The sequence below is a fragment of the Macaca fascicularis genome, chromosome 6 (genome assembly GCF_037993035.2).
Source record: "Macaca fascicularis isolate 582-1 chromosome 6, T2T-MFA8v1.1".
Classification (NCBI taxonomy): domain Eukaryota; kingdom Metazoa; phylum Chordata; class Mammalia; order Primates; family Cercopithecidae; genus Macaca; species Macaca fascicularis.
The window spans coordinates 119447523-119467961 of record NC_088380.1 but is presented as its reverse complement, the minus strand read 5'-3'; the positions used below and the strand labels follow the sequence as shown (position 1 = coordinate 119467961).

The 20439-nt window shown below is 39.4% G+C and overlaps 1 protein-coding gene across 1 annotated transcript in view; it reads left to right on the top strand.

The window, feature by feature from the left end:
- REEP5 (receptor accessory protein 5) overlaps nt 1–20439 on the top strand; it is a 46443-nt gene that overhangs the window by 4487 nt on the left and 21517 nt on the right. The window contains exon 3 of the mRNA XM_045394106.2: nt 14788–14926. Within this exon, the coding sequence (XP_045250041.1) occupies nt 14788–14926 (139 nt within the window). The remainder of the gene's footprint in view (nt 1–14787; nt 14927–20439) is intronic.

Here is a 20439-nt window from a genome sequence, read left to right as displayed (position 1 = left end):
TTCTGTTTCTATGAGTTTGCCTATTCTGAGCATTTCATGTAGATGGAATCATACAATCTATGACCTTTAATGTCTGGTGCAGCCCTGCTTTTAATGGGATTGCACAAATAAGAGCCCTCTGGAGAGTGTATGCTGTGCTGCACCCTCATATGTGAATAAGTCCTCCTGGTATAGTCCCTCCACTGTGGGCGCTAGTGAGCCAGGGCCCTAGTCCTGTACTTGCTCCTTTGTACAAATGGAATTGTGAGGCAAACTCTAATGACTTTATCTTCTATTTAAGGAAAGGGGAAGGTTTGCTTTCCGTCCTACCCAGCAACCTTTTTGTTTAAAATTCTATAAAAATGTCTATTACTTTTCCTCTTTTTATTTCATATTTTCCTTAAGATTCAGGCTGCCACCTTCCTGGGACTATCAGAGTTGGGCCTTAAAGATCAAACAGGTAGTCCAGTTCCTTTAGTTTTAAAATGACAATTCAGGGACAGAGAAAGGTGGAGTGTGTTTCCCAAGGTCACACAGAGGCCAGGCTTGTTCTGGAATCCTGTTACTACACAGGAATGTAAAGCACATTCAGGCATATTTTAGTGCCAATGTTAGAAAGATTAAATATGTTTAGGGGGCTGGGCATGATGGCCCACATCTGTAATCTCAGCTCTTTGGGGTACTGAGGCAGAGGGATTGCTTGAGGCCAGGAGTTCAAGATGGGAGTCTAGCACTATATATTTAATCTTTAACAACACTTTCGAAATCTCATACCCAATTCAGCGATGTGTCATTTTAGTTTCTGTGTGTCCTCACCAGCCCATTTTAAACTTGCTGCTGGTGTAAAGAGTTATATTGCATTTAGCTCTTTGCATGGCTCCTGAAGTCTGTGTAGCATTTTATTTAATAGATACGTACATATCTCTGTCTAAGTGCTTTGCAAATATAGCTCATTTAATCCTCAGAACAACTCTATTATGTAAGTGCTATGATTATTCCCATTTTTACAGATGAGGAAACACAGAAGGAGAATTTGAATAACTTGATCAAGGTCTCACAACTAGCAGGTGATGAAACTGGTATTTAAATCCAAAGAATCTGGCTCCAAAATTCACGCTTTTAATGATTATGTTATACTACCTCCCTTGTGGCTCTTTGAATGTCCCACAAACACAACATAACCTTGTGTAGAGATGAAAATTGAAAAATGTAGGCTTTTTAAAAAAATCAGTTGACCCAGTCAGTACATTACCTTTGTGCAGTGTATTTTTCCTCTCTCAAATAAGGTACTGCAATCCCAAATCATCTATCTGCACACATAGGCATTGACTGTGTTTTGTAGACATTAGTTAGAATATGTTACTAACAATTTGTTTTTCTTATTATCTGTTACATAGCTTTGACTTATGACAGCAGAGGCTTCCTTTGTTTTACTAGCGCAAGGCCACCTGAAAATGGCACACTGAACTGGATTTCCCATCCCATCCCCACTGGAATGCAGCGTTGCCTTTAGTTCTGTTTCAAGAGACAATGTATCTCAAGGGGAGATGTTTGGGGATGACCCCTATCGAGGTCAGGTCAGAAAGGGATGGCGAGAAAGTAAATTTGAAGGAAAAAAAAAAAACAATGAAAATATCTACAAGAGTTGTAACACAGTTAACCACAAGTAAAAGCAACAGCATCCTCTTAGCTAAATGATGCTCAGCACGCAAAGGGAGGACACATTCTGGGGAACACAGGTTAAAAAGAGTTGCAGTCTACTTGTTGAGGTGTGCAGTGACAGACTCCTAAAGAGGTTTATTACCCAGAGGAGACTTTGAGAAAGTTACCGAGGTGTGAATGACAGTTGTGAATAGACACTGTTTTGCAGCCAGTCATTGGAAGCAGAGCTGTTTCCTTAACAGTACTGGAGGATGTGTATTTGTAGTTCTCTTCTTAGACTCATTAGTAGGGGGTGTATTTGTTTTATTGTGGGGTTTTTTTTTTTTTTTGAAAATTTGTAATTATGTTTTGTTCCTCTTTACTCATGAGAACTTCAGAGCAGATGTATTTTCTATTAAGCTGCCTATGTTCCCATTACACTAGCTTTTCTCTCTGGATCTATATATACTTAGTTAAAGTGTTGAAGAGCAGAGCAATGCATGCCTGCGCTTTGCCTTCTGGGATAGTATGAAGCCCAAGCTAATGTGGCCTTCTGGCCCATGTGCACTTGGATAAAAAATATAACTGGCATTCTGCAAATTGTGCCTTAAGCAATTTACTTAAACATTTAAATCTTTGATTTACTTAATTTAAATCTGGAATCTTAAGCATTTAAACATTTAACCTTCATCAACTTTTTTACTGTCCTTGTTTCACTTAATGTTACTGCTAAGTGTGCTCAACTCTTTTAAGACAAAAGTGTTGCGGAGAAATGAAAAAGTAATAAAAATATCCTTATAAAAACTTGTGACTGTTTTGTAGAATAATGACAGCCAGTGTTTCAGTTAAGGTTCCCCCTCTTGCCTGTGTCATAAAGAAAATAAAGTTTTGAAAAGCAAATAAGATGAATGATTTAAATTATTTATGCATTATCAGAGTTTCTGGGCTCTAAAGCAGTTGTGGAGGAGGCTCTTCTAATACTCTGTTCTGGAACATTCCTTATGAACTTTTTTTTTCTCTTTATGAAGGCCCTGGAGATTTAGTCTATTTGTCCTTTTTTCTGTCATAGCCTCCCTCATCTTCTGACCTGGACTTCTCTTTTTCAGGACTGACTTTGAATGAGGACTCAGTTTTCAGCTTAATTTTTTCACATGGCATTTAAAACAAGTATAAATACAAATGTAACATATTAAGGTATTTAGTGGTGATTCATAACATTAAAATTAATTTTGGGGAAATATGAATTAATATGGCAGAAGCTTTAAAACAATTTCAAAATTGTGAATGAAATTACTTTTTGTAGCAGCTGAAATATAAGTGGGGGCTGTAGAAACGTACCGTGACTTCATTCTGTCACTTGCACACTTCCCTGATTCCAGGGAGTAGAGCTTATCAGTCACTCTGAGTCATGTGGCTGCTATATATATCCTGCAGCCTCTCATAGACCAGGTGGTTTAGTTAAGGGATCACTTACATGTCTAGACTGCTGTCCACATCTAAGGTGGCCCTCCTTTACCTAGGAAAAGGCAGCTTAGGTTGTTCCCCATCTACGTTGTGAGGGTGCTTGAGATTAAGTTAAACTTTATGATACTGATCTGATGCAGATACTTCAAGAACCACTAGTTTTATTGACAGAGGGTTGTCCCAGTAGGATTTGCATCTGCTCTTTCATTGCTCCTGGCATTAATCTTTTTTACCATCAATCATTCAAACAGTATTTTTGGGGGGGCAGGCGGGGAGGCTGAGATGGGTGGATTGCTTGAGTTTGAGACCAGCCTGGGCAACATGGCAAAACCCCATCTCTACAAAAAATACAAAAACATTAGTACATGCCTGTAGTCCCGGCTACTCGAGAAGCTGAAGTGGGGGAATCACCTGAGCTTGAGAAAGTCAAGGCTGCAGTGAGCTGTGTTCATGCCACTGCACTCGGCCTGGGTGACAGAGTGAGACCTGTCTCAGAAACACACACACACACACTTGGGAGGCTGAGGCAGGAGAATCGCTTGAACCTGGGAGGTGGAGGTTGCAGCGAGCTAAGATTGTGACACTGCACTCCAGCCTGTTTTTTTTGAGTGTGTTTTTTTGAGACAGGTCTCAGTCTGTCACCCAGGCAGAGTGCAGTGGCATGAACACAGCTCACTGCAGCCTTGACTTTCTCAAGCTCAGGTGGTTTTCCCACTTCAGCTTCTCAAGTAGCTGGCACTACAGATGTGTACTAGTTTTTTGTATTTTTTCTAGAGATGGGGTTTTGCCATGTTGCCCAGGCTGCTCTCAAACTCCTGGGTGTGCGCACGCACACACACACACACACACACACACACACACACACACACACACACGGTGTTTTAAAAAAATCAAAGAGTTGTATGCATTCAGTTTTGAGTTATAAAATGTTAGCTAAAAGGGGTCTTAGAGACTAAGCTGCTAGGGTGATAGCCACCTTTAATAGATGTAGAAATCAAGGCCACAAACTGAAGTTAATTGACATAAGTCACAGGTGTGTTGGGACCAATTCAGTCTTAAGCGTACGGATGTCTGACTCCCCGGCCTGTGTCCTGTCAACATTCCATGTTGTTACATTTGACTGTGACCAACTCTTCCATTTTGCATTTAAAAACAAAATGGTGGACAGTGGTAAATGAAATCACTGTAATTAAACACCAAAAGATTTGACCATTGAATGACTGCATTTTTTTCTTTAGACTTCATTATAGGTATTCTATTGACTCATCTTAATTTTTTTTGTTTTTGTTTTTGTTTTTTTGAGCCAGGGTCATACTCTGTCACCCGGGCTGCAGTGCAGTGGTGTAATCATGACTCACTGCAGCCTTGACCTCCCAGGCTCTAGCTTTCCTCACTCCACAGCCTCTGTAGTGTTTTTTTTTCTTTCTTTCTTTTTTTTTTTTGGAGTTTCCCTCTTGCCCAGGCTGGAGTGCAGTGGCGCAATCTCGACTTACTACAACTTCTGCCTCCCGGGTTCAAGCGATTCTTCTGCCTCAGCCTCCCAAGTAGTTGGAATTACAGGCCTCTGCCACCAATTTTTTTGTATTTTTTAGTAGAGATGGGATTTCACCATGTTGGCCAGGCTGGTCTTGAACTCCTGACCTCAGATGATCCACCCGCCTTGACCTCCCAAAGTGTTGGGATTACCGGCATGAGCCACTGCGCCCAGTCGGTCTTTCATTAGTCTTTCTCATTCTGTTTGTTGGTTGTCTTTCTTGCTTTAAAAGCACATATACTCTGCAGGGAAAAAGATATGTAACTTTCTGATCACGCATAGTTTCCCACCTTCTTTTTTTCTATGAAGGAGAAAAATCTTTTCCTTATTGGCATGGAAACAAACTAGTGTTTATGTCTTAAAATGTCTGATTCTTTTTTCTTTCTTATTTGAGGTACTGATAATAGGAAAACCATTTTGAATTACTAGGAATTCCTACATCATACTCTCTGATAAATACAGCCAAAAGCAATCCCATGCATGGTGGGCATGGAGGATGGTCAAGTTATGTGTCTGCCATAACAAAAAGGATTGTAAACATTATGGTCCATGTTCTTCATATTCAGTTTTCAAAGAACCTATCTTAACCTCTGGAATATTTACTATTAAACATAAGTTACCACATTAGAAATAAAATATAAAACAGATGGATCAGAAGATGATTCCTTTTTGTTCTTTACCAATAGGACATCTTAAAGCTTTTTATCCATATATGTGGATAAAATTAAAATATATATGGATATAAATGGATATATAAATATATTTTAATGAACTGCTGTTTTTTCACACTGTCAGTCTCTGGTAAATAGTTTGAATAATAAAGTCAATGCTGTGAAGACATACTATTACTTAATTTTATGTCATTTGGCTAGTTTGAATTGTAGCAACTGAATTACTTATGAACCATGCAAGTACATGTAGTATGTACCTATGTGTCTTAGTTGTGAGTAGCCAGAAGCATGTATATATGGAGCTGATTATTACCTCTTAAGCAAACAGCTTAACTTTTATAAAATTCAGTTTTCTCATATGTAAATGGTGGGGATAGGGTTGGGGGGAGTTGGGATAATATATGTCAAATGTTTAGGACAAATCAGGCATTCTGTAAGTGCTCAATTAAGGGCAGTTAGTTTTATTAACATATAAAGAGGAAGACTGACTTAATCAAAGCCATAGTTCTTTAACTTTGTGTCATTAAGCTTTTAATTGATTTAAGGAAAAACCTTCCAAAGAGTATTTTCTTTCATTTATTTTTTTACTTTCATTTTTTGTTCCTTGACTTATTATTTTTTTTCCTGTACTTAAATCAGCTTAAGGCATCATTATTCAAAGAATAAAACACAATAAAGTTTTGTCCTTCCAGATTAAAAATATTGATATGGTTAGTGGTTTTCTTCTGTATTGGTGCAATGGTATATATGTTCCTAAGCATTGCGTATAATTTGGACTAACAATTTTTTAATATTAAATCTTATGCATAAGAAATATGAACTTGGTCCTAAAAGCAAGAACTCAAAACAGAAATATAAAAAAGTTGTACAGTTCACATATAAGAAAGCATTTGATCTATTTTGCATAGTAAGAACAAAATAGATCTGAATTAAGAACATGTAAAAGTGGATATTTTTCCAGACGGATTCATTGTGTCTGAAATAATTTGAAAAACAGGATGGAAAGTTGTCTCTTTTCTGTCTCCCTCCAAGTAAGCATTAGCTGTAAGTATTTTGAAATATTAATTGATAGATGAAACCTCAGCAAAAGAAGAAGAGCACAGTTTGACCAATACCGAGATAACTAACTTAAGCTTGGCTTAGAAAGCTTTCGGTGATTCTGCATACCTTTTATGTCAGTTCAGTGAGCCGCAGCCATTTACAGTGGCCTAAACATAATGACCTTGAATTACCTCATGTAAGAAGTCTGGAGGTTGAAATTTCAATGCGCTACAGCAGAAATCCATGCTTTTTTTCCAGCAACCTTGGAGTATAATCTTCCTTGCCCATGCCTGTTTCCTCAGTATATAGCAAGATTGTTGCCATATAGCGCTAAGGCTTTCAAGAGCAGAAAGCTGGAAGACCTTTTATTTGTGAGCCTCTTATTTTATCAGCAGAGGAAAATTTTATCCCAAAGCCTTCTACTGTATTTCTTTTTCTGTTTCGTTGGTCAGAACTGTGTCACATGGATATCCTTAACTCCAAGGGGGCTAAGAAAGTTAGTATCTAGCAAAAAGCAATGGGATTACCATAGTGGGTTTGTACTAACTTTGATTTATCCCCTAGGCCTGGGGGAGGAGCCTAGCTTCCCTAAGTCAAGGCAGATCTGCCAGGTACATGTACATAAAATCAGGGCTCTGTGGGTGAGTAGGAAGAGGAAGAACTGGCTAATTGATAGGCAGGGTACAGTGTCTGCTATTTCCTTGAGCAATGGTAGTGACTGGTTGCTATAATAGGATTTTTGAAGCAGCAGTGTTACCATGACAATCTGATGATGCTGGTGACCATCATTCAGCAGTGAATACTTAACTGCCAGGCAGTGTACAATGGAAAGATTGAGCAGCAGATACAAATTTGGAAATTATTAGCATATATATGGTATCTAGATTTATGGGGACAGATACTCTCTCCAGATCAAAACAACCAAAATGGCATGATGGTAATAAAATAGCTTTAAAAATCTGGTGTTATAGAATGCCTAGGTGATAAGTGGAGTTTTTTTTTTTTTTTTCTCTTTCTTTTTAAATGAATTTTATTTTTTAGAACAATTTTAGGTTTACATTGAAATTGAGCAGAAGATACAAAGATTTCCCGTGTACCCACTACGCCTACACATACACAGCCTCCTCTATCATCAGCATTTTCTGCCAGAGGGCTATGTTTTTGTCTTTGTTTTTTTGAGATGGAGTCTTGTTGTGTCGCCTAGGCTGGAGTGCAGTGGCGCGATCTCGGCTCACTGCAAGCTCTGCCTCCTGGGTTCAAGCAATTCTCCTGCCTCAGCCTCCTGAGTAGCTGGGACTACATGCGTGCACCACTATGCCTGGCTAATTTTTGTATTTTTAGTAGAGAGGGGGTTTTACCATATTGGCCAGTCTGGTCTTGAACTCCTGACCTCAAGTGATCCACCCACCTTGGTCTACCAAAGTGGGATTGGGTTGGGATTACAGGCATGAGCCATCATGCCTGGTTAGAGTGGTGGTTTTTATAATTGGTGAACATCCATTGACACATTGTTGTCACTAAAGTCCTTAGAGGATGTACAGTTTACTTGTGTCGTGGGTCAGGGAATATCTTAGGTTTTCTGAATGATGACACTTAATTTGGGAAGGAGAGAATATTGGTAACCAGCCCAGAATCATCTCTGCTCAATCCTGTTTTCTTCACATCTTAATGCTATTCTTTGGCCATCCTTGGTTCTTGCCTTTGCTTTCAGAAAATAGCAGCCAAGGTGTGAACAAGTAGATGGGCCAGCAAGGGTGGAGTGAACTGGTACCAGTTACTGGGGCCCAGTGGACTGGATGAGGGATGGCCCATGAGTTGTGTTCATATATGTACCAGTCCAATGCCAATGTAAAGAATTTCTGCCATTCTACTATTGCAGAGTGGGCCTGAAAAATGTTTTCAGCCATATTCAAATTTCTTCCCACTACCTGCAAACATGAATTTGGGGATTTCAGCTAACTTCTTACTACCTGTAGCATATGGGATTTGCAGTAGGGTATAGTTAAAATTGATGGGTAACTCTAATCTCCTTTTAGCCTTATTAACAACATAAACCCTCTAACAGCTACTTAGCCAAAGAAACTAGAGTCTTATCTCTCTCTTTTCTTTTTAATCTCTTATCTCCCTGTAATCCCAGCACTTTGGGAGGCTGAGGTGGGTGGATCACGAGGTCAGGAGATCGAGACCGTCCTGGCTAACACGGTGAAACCCCGTCTCTACTAAAAAATACAAAAAATTAGCTGGGACTGGTGGCAGGCGCCTGTAGTCCCAGCTACTTGGGAGGCTGAGGCAGGAGAATAGCGTGAACCCAGGAGGCAGAGCTTGCAGTGAGCCGAGATTGCATCACTGCACTCCAGCCTGGGCAACTGAGTGAGACTCTGTCTAAAAAAAATATATTGGCTGTTTTCTCAAAGATAACTTAAATGAATATATCTGGTGTTCACTTTAGTGTTTATTTTTAACAAAGCCTTACAGAGAGAACTAGTCTCATAGGAGAAAATCATTATAGAAAGTCTGATGCTCAGCCGGGTGCGGGCTCACACTTGTAATCTTAGCACTTTGGGAGGCCAAGGTGGGTGGATCACCTGAGGTCAGGAGTTCGAGACCAACCTGGCCAATATGGTGAAACCCGGTCTCTACTGAAAATACACAAAAATTAACTGGGCATGGTGGCAGGTGCCTGTAATCCCAGCTACTCAGGAGGCTGAGGCAGGACAATTGCTTGAACCAGGGAGGCAAAGGTTGCAGTGAGCTGAGATCGCGCCACTGCACTCCAGCCTGGGCCACAAGAGCAAGACTCCATCAAAACACAACACAACAGAACAAAAAAAGTCGATGCTCATTCTTTTCCAAAAGGAAATCTCCCCCGTCCCCTTCTTTTTTTTCATCAATATTAGTACATACTCATTGCGAAGACTTTAAGTAAAAATCTGTTAATCAGGATTAACTTTACACAATTTGAAATGTATTGCATGTCTTTCTGGATATCATTCTTGGTCTGTAAACATGCAAAAACATATCTTTTTTTAAACAAAAAATTAGAATTCACTTTTTACACTCAACACTGTATCTTGGACATCTTTCCCTATCAATACCCTTTCTAAAGGCTTCAGTATATTTCATTGTATGGATATGCCAAAATGTAAACCGTCTATTGCCCTTTACATACACATACTCTGTAACCTTTTAGTTTAATAAGTTAAAATTCATTTTAATATACCTCCTTTCTCTTTAAATTTCATTTTATCTATATAAAATGTAGAATCTGAACTAGTTCATCTCTGAGATGTCTTCCAGCTCCATACATGGTGATTCCTAATTCTGCTCAATTAATTTTAGAGCTGCCAGCTGCTCCACAGTTTTGCCAACCATCCTCTGCACCGTAGTCGTGCCTCTGCTGCTCACCCAGCCCTGGCTTCTCTTGATACCTGCTTTGGGGAAGCAAAATGCTGCCTCAGAACATGGCTCAGGAGAGAGAATAAGGAAGCCACAACACCGGGCCTAGGTGGCCAGGCTTTAGAACAGTGGTGAGGATATGACAGTAAGGTGTGCAGAGAGCAGTTAGACTGTGGTGTCTGTCCACAGAAGCTGTATGTGGGTGTGTCTTCTGGGAGTTACTTCTGAGCCCAGGATCAGTGTGACTGCCAGAGGATGAGGCGGTACTAGAGAGAGAGGAGCCTGTAAAAGAGTGGACCAGGCCTGTGGAGAGAGTGGTAGGAATTGTTGCCTGTTGCCATGGGGTCATTCCAGAACTCCTCTAGGGGTTAGCTAGAGGTGAAAGGAACTGTGCAGGGTGAAGTTCCAGCTAGACAGATACAGGGCTTTGAGATGCAGTTCTTGAAGTCTTAGTGAACAGTTTTATTTCAGTGTTGTTATCTTGAATCCTTTTACAAATTTCAGGATATTCAGATGAGGGTTCTAGATCATATTAGAGTTGACTTATTCTAATTTTAGGAGAGACATTATTCAGTTTGCCTTCTATGTCCAACTTTTCTTCTCTTTTGGCCTCTCACTCATTACTGGAAAGAGACAACCTGCCCTCTAGCTACAGCTGATTATACCCAAACTGGCCATTTGGATTTCCTTTCTTAGAACAAGTAGGGCAGGTGCTGTGAAGACTGGAACTCTGAGCTGGTTTCCAAACACAGTTCTGCATTACGATCACCTGCACAGCCTTGTAAGAGCAGCTGAATCACTAGGTCTGAAGAAGGACCCAGGCATGTATATTTTTAATAAGTTCTGTAGATAGATGTGGATGATCATCTAAGTTTGGGGACCAGTGGACTAGGACACCAACTCAGAACACTATCCTGTTCACTTCTGATAGTTCCTCATCGCAAACCTAGGTGAGTAGGGTGGAGGGTAGAATGGACCTCCAGGGATCTGGACATTGAGACTATGACCATTCCTCCTTTTTTTCTGCTCTGTGACCAATTTAACCTTTCTCTGGGGTCCCCTCTAAAAGTAAGATTATGAACTCCTGTTGTATGTATATTAATTCAATAAATACTAAATGCCTACTTTGTACCAGACGTTTTGCTAAGCACTATCCAGCTTGCCACTGAATTGTTCTCTTAATTAGTAAGACAGCATAGGATAGTGAACAACGCACAGGCTTTGGAGTTACTTTTAGGTATAAGACCAATCCTTGCTACTTGTAGCTGGGTTCCCTGCACATGTTATTTCTCTTCACTAAGCCTCAGTTTCTTCCACTCAAGTACAGGAACAATACCTATCCTACATGGCTATTATGAAGGTTAAATTAAATAATTATTAGGTTTCTACCCCTCCATTCTATGGCTTGGCCATTTTGGCTAGACTGCAAGGGATCTAGTAGCATGGACCATATCTTATGGTTTCATGAATCCTCTATGTTGCCTAAATTGCTACCTCTTGATTCTGCTACACCAATTTGGAATGTGATTCATATTTGTACAAGGCAGTAGAGTGTTTTGTTGGAGAATCACTTTTGTCTACTGAACTTGGACAAGGAAGTCTATTCAGAAGTTATATAAGTAGCCTGGGCATGGTGGCTCATGCCTGTAATCCTAGTACTTTGGGAGGCTGAGGCAGGAGGATCACTTGAGCCCATGAGTTTGAGACCAGCCTGGGGAACAAGGCAAAACCCTGTCTCTATAAAAAAGTACAAAAGTTAGCCAGGCATGATGGTGTGCACCTGTAGTCCCAGCTATTGGAGAGGCTGAGGTAGGAGGATCACTTGAGTCCAGGAGGTTGAGGCCGCAGTGAGCTGTGATCATGCCACTACACTCCAGCCTGGGTGACAGAGCAAGACCCTGTATCAATCAATCAATCAGTATTTTAAAGAAGAAGATATATAACTAGCATTCAGAAAACCTCAGTTGTTTTTTGTTTGTTTGTTTGTTTGTTTGTTTTTTGAGACCGAGTCTTGCTCTGTTGCCTAGGCTGGAGTACAGTGGTGGAATCTCGGCTCACTGCAACCTCCGCCTCCCAGATTCAAGTGAGTCTCCTGCCTCTGCCTCCCAAGCAGCTGGGATTACAGGCATGTGCCACCACGCCCGGCTAATTTTTGTTTGTATTTTTAGTAGAGATGGGGTTTCACCACGTTGGCCAGGCTGGTCTTGAACTCCTGACCTCAGGTGATCCGCCCACCTCGGCCTCCCAAAGTGCTGGTACTACAGGCTTGAGCCATTGTGCCCAGCCAGAAACCTCAGTTTTAAGCTTTTTTCTTCTCTCACCATGATTACCTGGGGCACTTCACTTTTTTGAACCTCAGGTTCTTGAGTGAGCTTGACCATCTCTTCCCTTTTTTCTTGTTTTGAGTAGTTTATGATTGTTGCGACACATAAAGACATTTTTAAAATTGAACATTGTGCTATTTTAAATTAAAACAATATTTAAATGCTTCAATAATATGAGAAGATCTATTTTTAAAATCTCTTTAGCTTAATAGACTCGGTGGTCTTTTCCTGGCTTCTTTCATATGCCTTGGTTTTCTGCAAAGTTGGGATCAATGTATGTATTCAATTTGGAGTTCTTTTATTTCTACTTTTCAATGTTACTATATAGTATTCTACTATATTAACATGGGGACTTTAGAATTCATATTGTAGATAAGAATTTTAAAAAAATTTTTTTCCTAAAAGAGCTGAACCGTTAGGCTTCCTGTTTTTCAGTTTGTGCAACTTGACTAACATTTGAAAACTAATGAAATAGAATGGAATTTAAAATATCAGAATGGTTTCAGGAAACATCTATTTCAGTTTATATTTTTATGTGAAGATGTGTGTTTACTGGATCATGATGTAAAATGTATGCTTACCGAGGGTTGTGGCCAAAATAATTTAAAAGCGACTGGATTAATAACGACAGTCCAATCACATTTTGAGGTTTTCACGTCATATTCTAGAAAAGACTGTTTAATTCCCATGTATGTCCCGAGAGTTGCTTCTTTTGGAAGTACATAGTTAGGTATTTTAGTTGTTAGATGGTTAGGTATTTTAGTTGTTAGATGCTTTGGTTCACAAAACTAAGATCTTAAGTGAAATGTAACTATGTATCTCCTCTGCCCAGAATGAAGTTACGGGAAACAAATTTTTATTATACTAATAACTAAATAAATCCAATTAAATTTGGATAAGCCATACTATACCAAATGAAACACAGCAGGGGAAGAAATCTTACACATAAAGGATATACTGTGTTCTTTGGTTGACATCCTTGCCTACACTTTTCCTTTGGCCTTCTATTACATTAGCCAGCTTCTATCTGAAGGAAGCTAAAAAAAATGTAGACTTTGTGCATACATTACAAGCCATTTTTTAAAATAATCAGCTCTCCTAAATTCATTTTATATATTTCTTTGAAAAATTTGAGGCTGGGTGTGGGAGCCACCAAACTGCACTTTGGGAAGCTGAGGCAGGAGGACTACTTGAGTCCAGAAGTTCGAGACCAGCCTGGGCAACACAGTGAGACCTTGTCTCTATTAAAAATTTAGAAAGTAGCCAGGTGTGGTGGTGTGCACCTGTAGTCCAAGCTGTTTGGGAGGCTGAAGTGAGGAGAATTACATGAGCCCGGAAGTTTGAGTTTGCAGTGGGCTATGATTGTGTAACTGCACTCCAGCCTGTGCAAAGAGACCCTGTCTCAAAAAAATAAAAATTTTGCCTAGTCTTGAAGTTCAAAGCAACATTCAGCTTATTACTTGTGCCTATGTCTTCCTCATTAGTAATAATCTCATTGAGCTATTTTTTCCCCCTTTTGGTTATTTTCTGAAACACACACATAGCTGCTTCTAATTAACTGTACAAGGGCTTTCTTAGTGACTGGCTGAGCATGATTTAGCAGCCTGACTGTCTCTCTGGGGAGCTGATTTTATGGAGTAGCCAATGTATTTGTTTTCTGAAAATTTTTTATTTCAATAGGTTTTTGGGTAACAGGTGGCATTTGGTTACACGGATAAGTCTTTTAGTGGCAATTTCTGAGATTTCGGTGCACCCATCAACCGAGCAGGGTATACTGTACTCAATGTGTAGTCTTTTCTCCCTCACTGCCCCTACCCTTTCCCGTGAGTCCCCAAAGTCCATTGTATCATTCTTATGCCTTTGCATCCTCATAGCTTAGCTCCCTGCCAATGTGTATTCAGTAATTAACCTGTTTCATAGGCTAAACAAGATTCAGAGTTCTTTTATTTTACTGTTTCAGTCCAGCTCAGTTATGATAAATACAGATCTGTTAGGATAAGAAATTGTGGAGCTTCAGGTTTAGAATAATGGGATTCCTAGGACTGAAGGAAATTTCTGTGATTTAGAAGAGAAAATTATTTTAAATTTATTTCCATCCATTTGCAGAATGAATTTTAAGCAATAGTTAGAGTTGGGAAAGTCCTGTTATTAGCTGAGGAGAGGAGGAAAGTTCATAGCCTGTGGATCAGATAAAGACATTCTGAACTAAATAGACACCATGATGTTTGTTTTCACCCATTTACTATAAAATATGCTGTGGATTTTGGGCAGTGCCTAACCTATGCTCCAAATGTTGCTTTATGGGAAATTCCTATTCACCCATGATATATCTCAATTATTAAAAGTACATAAGAACCTGGTTATCATGAGAGAATTCTTCCTGATATATCCCTGGTGGCAGGACCCAGCTTGGGAGTGGAAATTGCTCTAGCTCCCAGTCACTAGTGGTATATTCTAGGATTTGCGGGGAGTCTTTAGCAGGGTGGAGATCCAGGGCAGTGACAGCTGGTGCTGGTTTCTCTGGTGACCAGGAGACTAGAAACAAGTGGTTATAATGGCTTGTCCTGATATCTACATTGCTTCCAGTCTTTAAGCTGTACTCTTGCATCTAGTGACACAGTGCCTACATGTGCCTAAGTTCCTCAGTGGTATCAGAGGACAGGTTATCAAAGTGTGTTTGAAAATGTTTCATTGATATCTTACCAAATGATATACTTTCTTTTGTACTGCCTTTCAGAATTAAAGCTATAGAGAGTCCCAACAAAGAAGATGATACCCAGTGGCTGACCTATTGGGTAGTGTATGGTGTGTTCAGCATTGCTGAATTCTTCTCTGATATCTTCCTGTCATGGTTCCCCTTCTACTACATGCTGAAGGTATGTTGGTTCTCCCTACCACTAAAACTCCATCTCAGGACCTGTATAGAAGAAGTAGGAATAAATGCTTGAATGTTGTACATCTGTGGCTCTGTCTTAGATTATAAACAAGAAGCCAGGCCTGGGCGACAGAGCGAGACCCTGTCTCCAAAAAAAAAAAAAAAAAAAAAATGCTCAAGCAAGCCACTTGTCTCAGCCTCCCCAGTAGCTGGGACTATAGGCAGGTGCCACTGCACCTGGCTACTCTTTTAAACAATTTTATCTAAAGAAATTTAGATATAGGAAATTAAGTATAGGAACCTCCATCACCCCAACCACCATCACAAATGGTAATATCTTGAGTTTCAGTTCTGGGTAATTATGGATATATATTTCTTTTTCTTTGGTCTTAGCTTTTTTTTTCTTTTTTTCTTTTTTTGGGATGGAGTCTTGCTCAGTTGCCCAGGCTAGAGTGCAGTGGCGTGATCTTGGCTTACTGCAACCTCTGCCTCCTGGGTTCAAGCAATTCTCCTGCCTCAGCCTCCTGAGTAGCAGGGATTACAGGTGCCCACCACCATGCTTGGCCAATTTTTGTATTTTTTTTGGTAGAGACAGAGTTTCACCATGTTGCCCAGGGTGCTCTCGAACTCCTGACCTTAAGCAATCCACGCACCTCGGCCTCCCAGTGTGCTGGGATTATAGGTGTGAGCCATCGTGCCTGGATTCAATCTGACCATCTAATTTTCAACTGTATTCCATGATTATATCATAACCATTCTGTTATTCCTGCCATATATTGTGTTCTTCATTTCAGCTGTTATATTGTTCACACCTAATGTTTTTGCTTGGCTCTTTTCTGTTTTCTTCTTGTTTCATATTGCTAATATTTTCTCATTTCTTTTAGTATGGTTAACGCTCCCCAGTTTAAAATTCTTGGTCAGCAGTTCTAATATTTTTGCTCCTGACCAAAACCTGTAGTTGATTGTGTTGTTTTTCTTTTGAAACGTACTCTTGGCAGAGTGTAGCAGCTCATGCCTGCAATCCTAGCACTTTGGGAGGCTGAGGCGGGCAGATTGCCTGAGCTCAGGAGTTCAAGACCAGCCTGGGCAACACAGTGAAACCCTGTCTCTACTAAAATACGAACGAAATTAGCTGGGTGTGGTAGAGTGCACCTTTGTCCCAGCTACTTGGGAGGCTGAGGCAGGAGAACTGCTTGAATCTGCGACGCAGAGGTTGCAGTGAGCCGAGATCACGCTACTGCACTCCAGCCTGGGCGACAGAGCCAGACTCCATCTCTGAAAACAACAACAACAACAAAAAAGAAATATACTCTTAAAATATCTTTTTATTTTGGCCTACAAACTCCTTTTCATCTGAGTATCAGCTATCCCATCAGGCACTGGAATGGAGAGGGTCCCAGTCTGTGCCAGTACTCGTAAGTTCTGGGTAGGGGGTGGATGAGTCCTAGGAGTGGGGGGCCTCAGGCACACAGGAACCATAGTTAACCACGAAAAGCTCCTGAGGTCAAAGCTTCACTGTACCGCCCTCCTCCATCCCAGCAAAGCAGCATCAAAAGGAAGTGATCCTGGGTTATAGTTCACAGCTCTAGGGGTTGGAGCAGCAGGGGTAGGGAAGTAACTGCCCTTAATTAGTGTCCACCTGTTTTCCTGAGTGACTTGCAAAGACAGGACTTTTATGCTGAAACGTCTGTTTTAGAAAAAAGTAGAGGACAATATTTTTTAACTTTGAGGTACAGAAGCAAGACAAAATACAAAAGTTTCAAAGAAAAAGATTTGATAAATTCAACTAAATAAAATTTCTAAAAATTAAATTTCTATGACAGTGGGCAGCATAAACAAAGTTAAAATAATGACAGACTAGGAAGATAGATTTACAACATTTACACCAAATAAGGAATATCCAGAATACATAACAATTTCTATAAGTAAAAAGAAAAAGAAAAATGGGAAAAGAAAGTATTTCATGGAAGAGAAAAAATATGAATGGCCAGTAAACAGCTCAGCAGTGATCTGGGAAGTGTGAATTAAAATAGTAAAATCCCATATTTTGTTCATTAAACTGGCAGATATTTTAAAGATTGAAGATATCTGGTATTGGTGAATGTATAGGGAAACAGACAGGTAGTGGTACAGGCTGAACATCTGAAATCTGAAATCCTAAATGCTTTAAAAACCCCAAACTTTTTGAGTGCTCAGATAAAGAAAACGCTCATTGGAGCATTTAGATTTTAGAGTTTCTGATTTGGTATGCTCAGTTGGTATAATATACATATTCCAAAATCTGAATAAATGTGAAACCCAAAACACTTTTAGTCCCAAGCATTTCAGATAAGGGATACTTAACAGGGTAGTGGTATAAATTGGAATAATCTTTTTAAGGGACCTTTTAACAATTTCTTGTTGAATTGAAAAATGATATTCTTAACAATTCTAAGGAAATAGTCACTGTGCATTAAAGAGCTGCACAAAGATCTTCATGGCAGCATTTTTTGTTGTAAACTATATATAATATGAACTGCATAATGTAAACATTATAAACTGAAATATTCATCAGCAGGTAAATGGTTAATTGAATTAATGGTATATCCATATAGTTAAATGGAATGAAACAAATCCGTATGTATAGACCCAGAAATTTTTGCATAATTTAGCAATTATGAAAAGTTATAGAGGACAGGTGTGCTAGCTTTTGCCTGTAATCCCAGCATACTCAGAGGCCAAGGCAGAAGGACTGCTTGAGGCCAGGAGTTTGACACCAGCCTGGGCAACATGGTGAGACCCTGTCTCCACACACACAAATTTAAAAACTAGTTAGGCTCCCAGATTACAGCATGTTGACCAAAAAAAAAAAAAAAAAAGCCAGGCATGGTGGTGCATGCCTGTGGTCCCATCTACTCTGGAGGCTGAGGTGGGTTTGAGCCCAGGAGTTCAAGGCTACAGTAAGCTATGATGACACCACTGCACTCTAGCCTGGGTGACAGAGACCCTGTCTCGAAAAAGAAAAAAAGTAATAGAACGTTAAATACAGTAGTACACACCATTTATGCTTAAAAAAGAAAGAAGACAAGACACTATATAAAGTATCATGTCTTTTAAAGTTTAAAAAATTAAATAAAAACATGCTCAGTATAGATTCTGTTATATTTTTGAATGACTTCACCACAGAATGCCTTGTAAGGCAATGAAGAATTTTCCTTTCAAAACTGATGGAAGAAAATAAAAATTGGTCTGTGGAAAGAGTTGATTTCAAAGATTGGATTTTTTTGTTTTGATTTTTTTTTGTTTTTATTATTCAAAGTCATTTAACATTCATAAAAATATTCTTGTAATCTTTAATTTGGACATGACATAATTTAAACTTCAGATAATTTTAAAGCCTTTAATAAGATCCATCTAATGGTAGGGACCTCACAGTGCAGTCTAGTGGAAATAAACTGGCTTTTGCTTTGGGCCCACTTGTTTGTGGCAGTGAACAATATCTTGTCAGCAGAACTACTTGCAGTATTACCTGACTTCAAATTTCCAAAATGTGAGTAAGCTTGACTTCTAGCCTACTCCTAATCACCTCTGCTAATGGAGTCCACAGAGAGGTAGAGGGAAGATCCAAAATAAATGGTAGTCATTGAATCATTTATATTTGGTTTTGAAGTTCATTTAAAATACTGCTTTGCAGCAAATTTTCTTCCCTAATGGTAAAATGAATGTGTATCTATTAGTAGTCTCCAGCTGCATGGCATCATAGTGTTCATGAAAGTGAATTTATTGCATACATTCCAAATAGATAATATACTTGAAAGGATTAAAAATTCATGATGCTGTCAATCAAAATGCTTTCTTCCTACATTAGTGGCATATTCTGAATGACTTAGTAAACAGACTGAGAAGAGGCCTCTGAACTGCAGAGTCTGTAGGAGAAGGTTCAGGAGAGTATTGAATTTTAAGGACTAGAATCCATCTTACCTATGCTGTTGCAATCACATGCTGACTGGAAATGTGGAAAAGAGACTTAGAAGTAAGGACATGGGATTTTTTTTTTTGTTTTCTGAGATGGAGTCTCACTCTGTCACCCAGCCTGGAGTACAGTGGCGCCATCTTGGCTCACTGCAACCACTGCCTCTTCAATTCTAGCGATACTCCTGCCACAGCCTCCGAAGTAGCTGGGATTACAGGCACGTACCACCACACACAGCTAATGTTTGTATTTTTAGTAGAGGTGGGGTTTCACCATGTTTGCCAGGCTGGTCTCAAACTCCTGACCTCAAGTGATCTGCCCGACTTTGTAATCCCAAAATGCTGGGATTACAGGCATGAGCCACTGCTCCCGGCCCAAGGACATGTTTAATATTTTATTTTTTGCAGAGTTAATATTGTTGGCTTTATTTTTATTTTTCTAAAGCAGCTTATAAGATTGGAGGAAAATAAAAGGAGCCAATGGCTAGGCATCAAAGCTTAGTTGAGAAGATAATATATGATGTACTTAGGTAGAAATTGGATCATGCATGTTCTGAGCTTTGCTTTGATATCTGGCCTTGAGCAAGAGGGTTTAAAAATAAATTTAAAAGCTGTTTTTTCTTGATTATGAAATTTATATATGCTTATTCCTTTATTTAGCAGATATTTATTTAGAACCTCCATGTGTCAGATTCTGTTCTACATCTGGGAGATACTTTGGTGAATAAAACAAAGTCCTTGTTATCCTACTGTTTACATTTTTGTGTGAGTGTGTGTGTGTGTGTGTGTGTGTGTGTGTGTGTGTGTGTGTGTGTGTTGGGAAGTGTTTTATGTAGGGAGGAAAATAACATTTGTAATCCTACATCTTAGTCTTCCCATTTTTTAAAATGTGCAAATATATTCGTCTATGTGTATAAATACAAACAGAACTGTGTGTGTATATATGTGTGTATATATATGTATTGCTGTCTTAACCATATGTGTGGTTGAGATCACATATAATTGTCTTGCTTTTTTCAATTAACACAGTATTATGAGTATTTTCTCATGTTACTGAGTATTCTTTGACAAGCTGTCTAATCTATTATTGATAATTTACCCATTCCCAATTGAAAGACATTTAGGACATTTGTCATGTGATTATACATAATGCTGCAATTAATATCTTTGTATCCTATGTTTACCTTCATTTAAATCATTTTCTAGATTTATTTTTTTATATGTATTTTTTGAGATGGAGTCTTGCTTTGTGGACCAGGCCGGAGTGCAGTGGCATGATCTCGGCTCACTGCAACCTCTGTTTCCCAGGTTCAGGCAATTCTCCTGTCTCTGCCTCCCGAGTAGCTAGGACTACAGGTGTGCACAACCACACCCGGCTAATTTTTGTATTTTTAGTAGAGACGGGGTTCACCATATTGGCCAGGCTGCTCTCAAACTCGTGACCTCGTGATCTCCCTGCCTCAGCCTCCTAAAGTGTTGAGATTACAGGTGTGAGCCACCAGGCCCGACTAGATTTATTTTTAGAACAAGGTTGAGTAAACTCTGGCAGGATTAGGTCCTGAC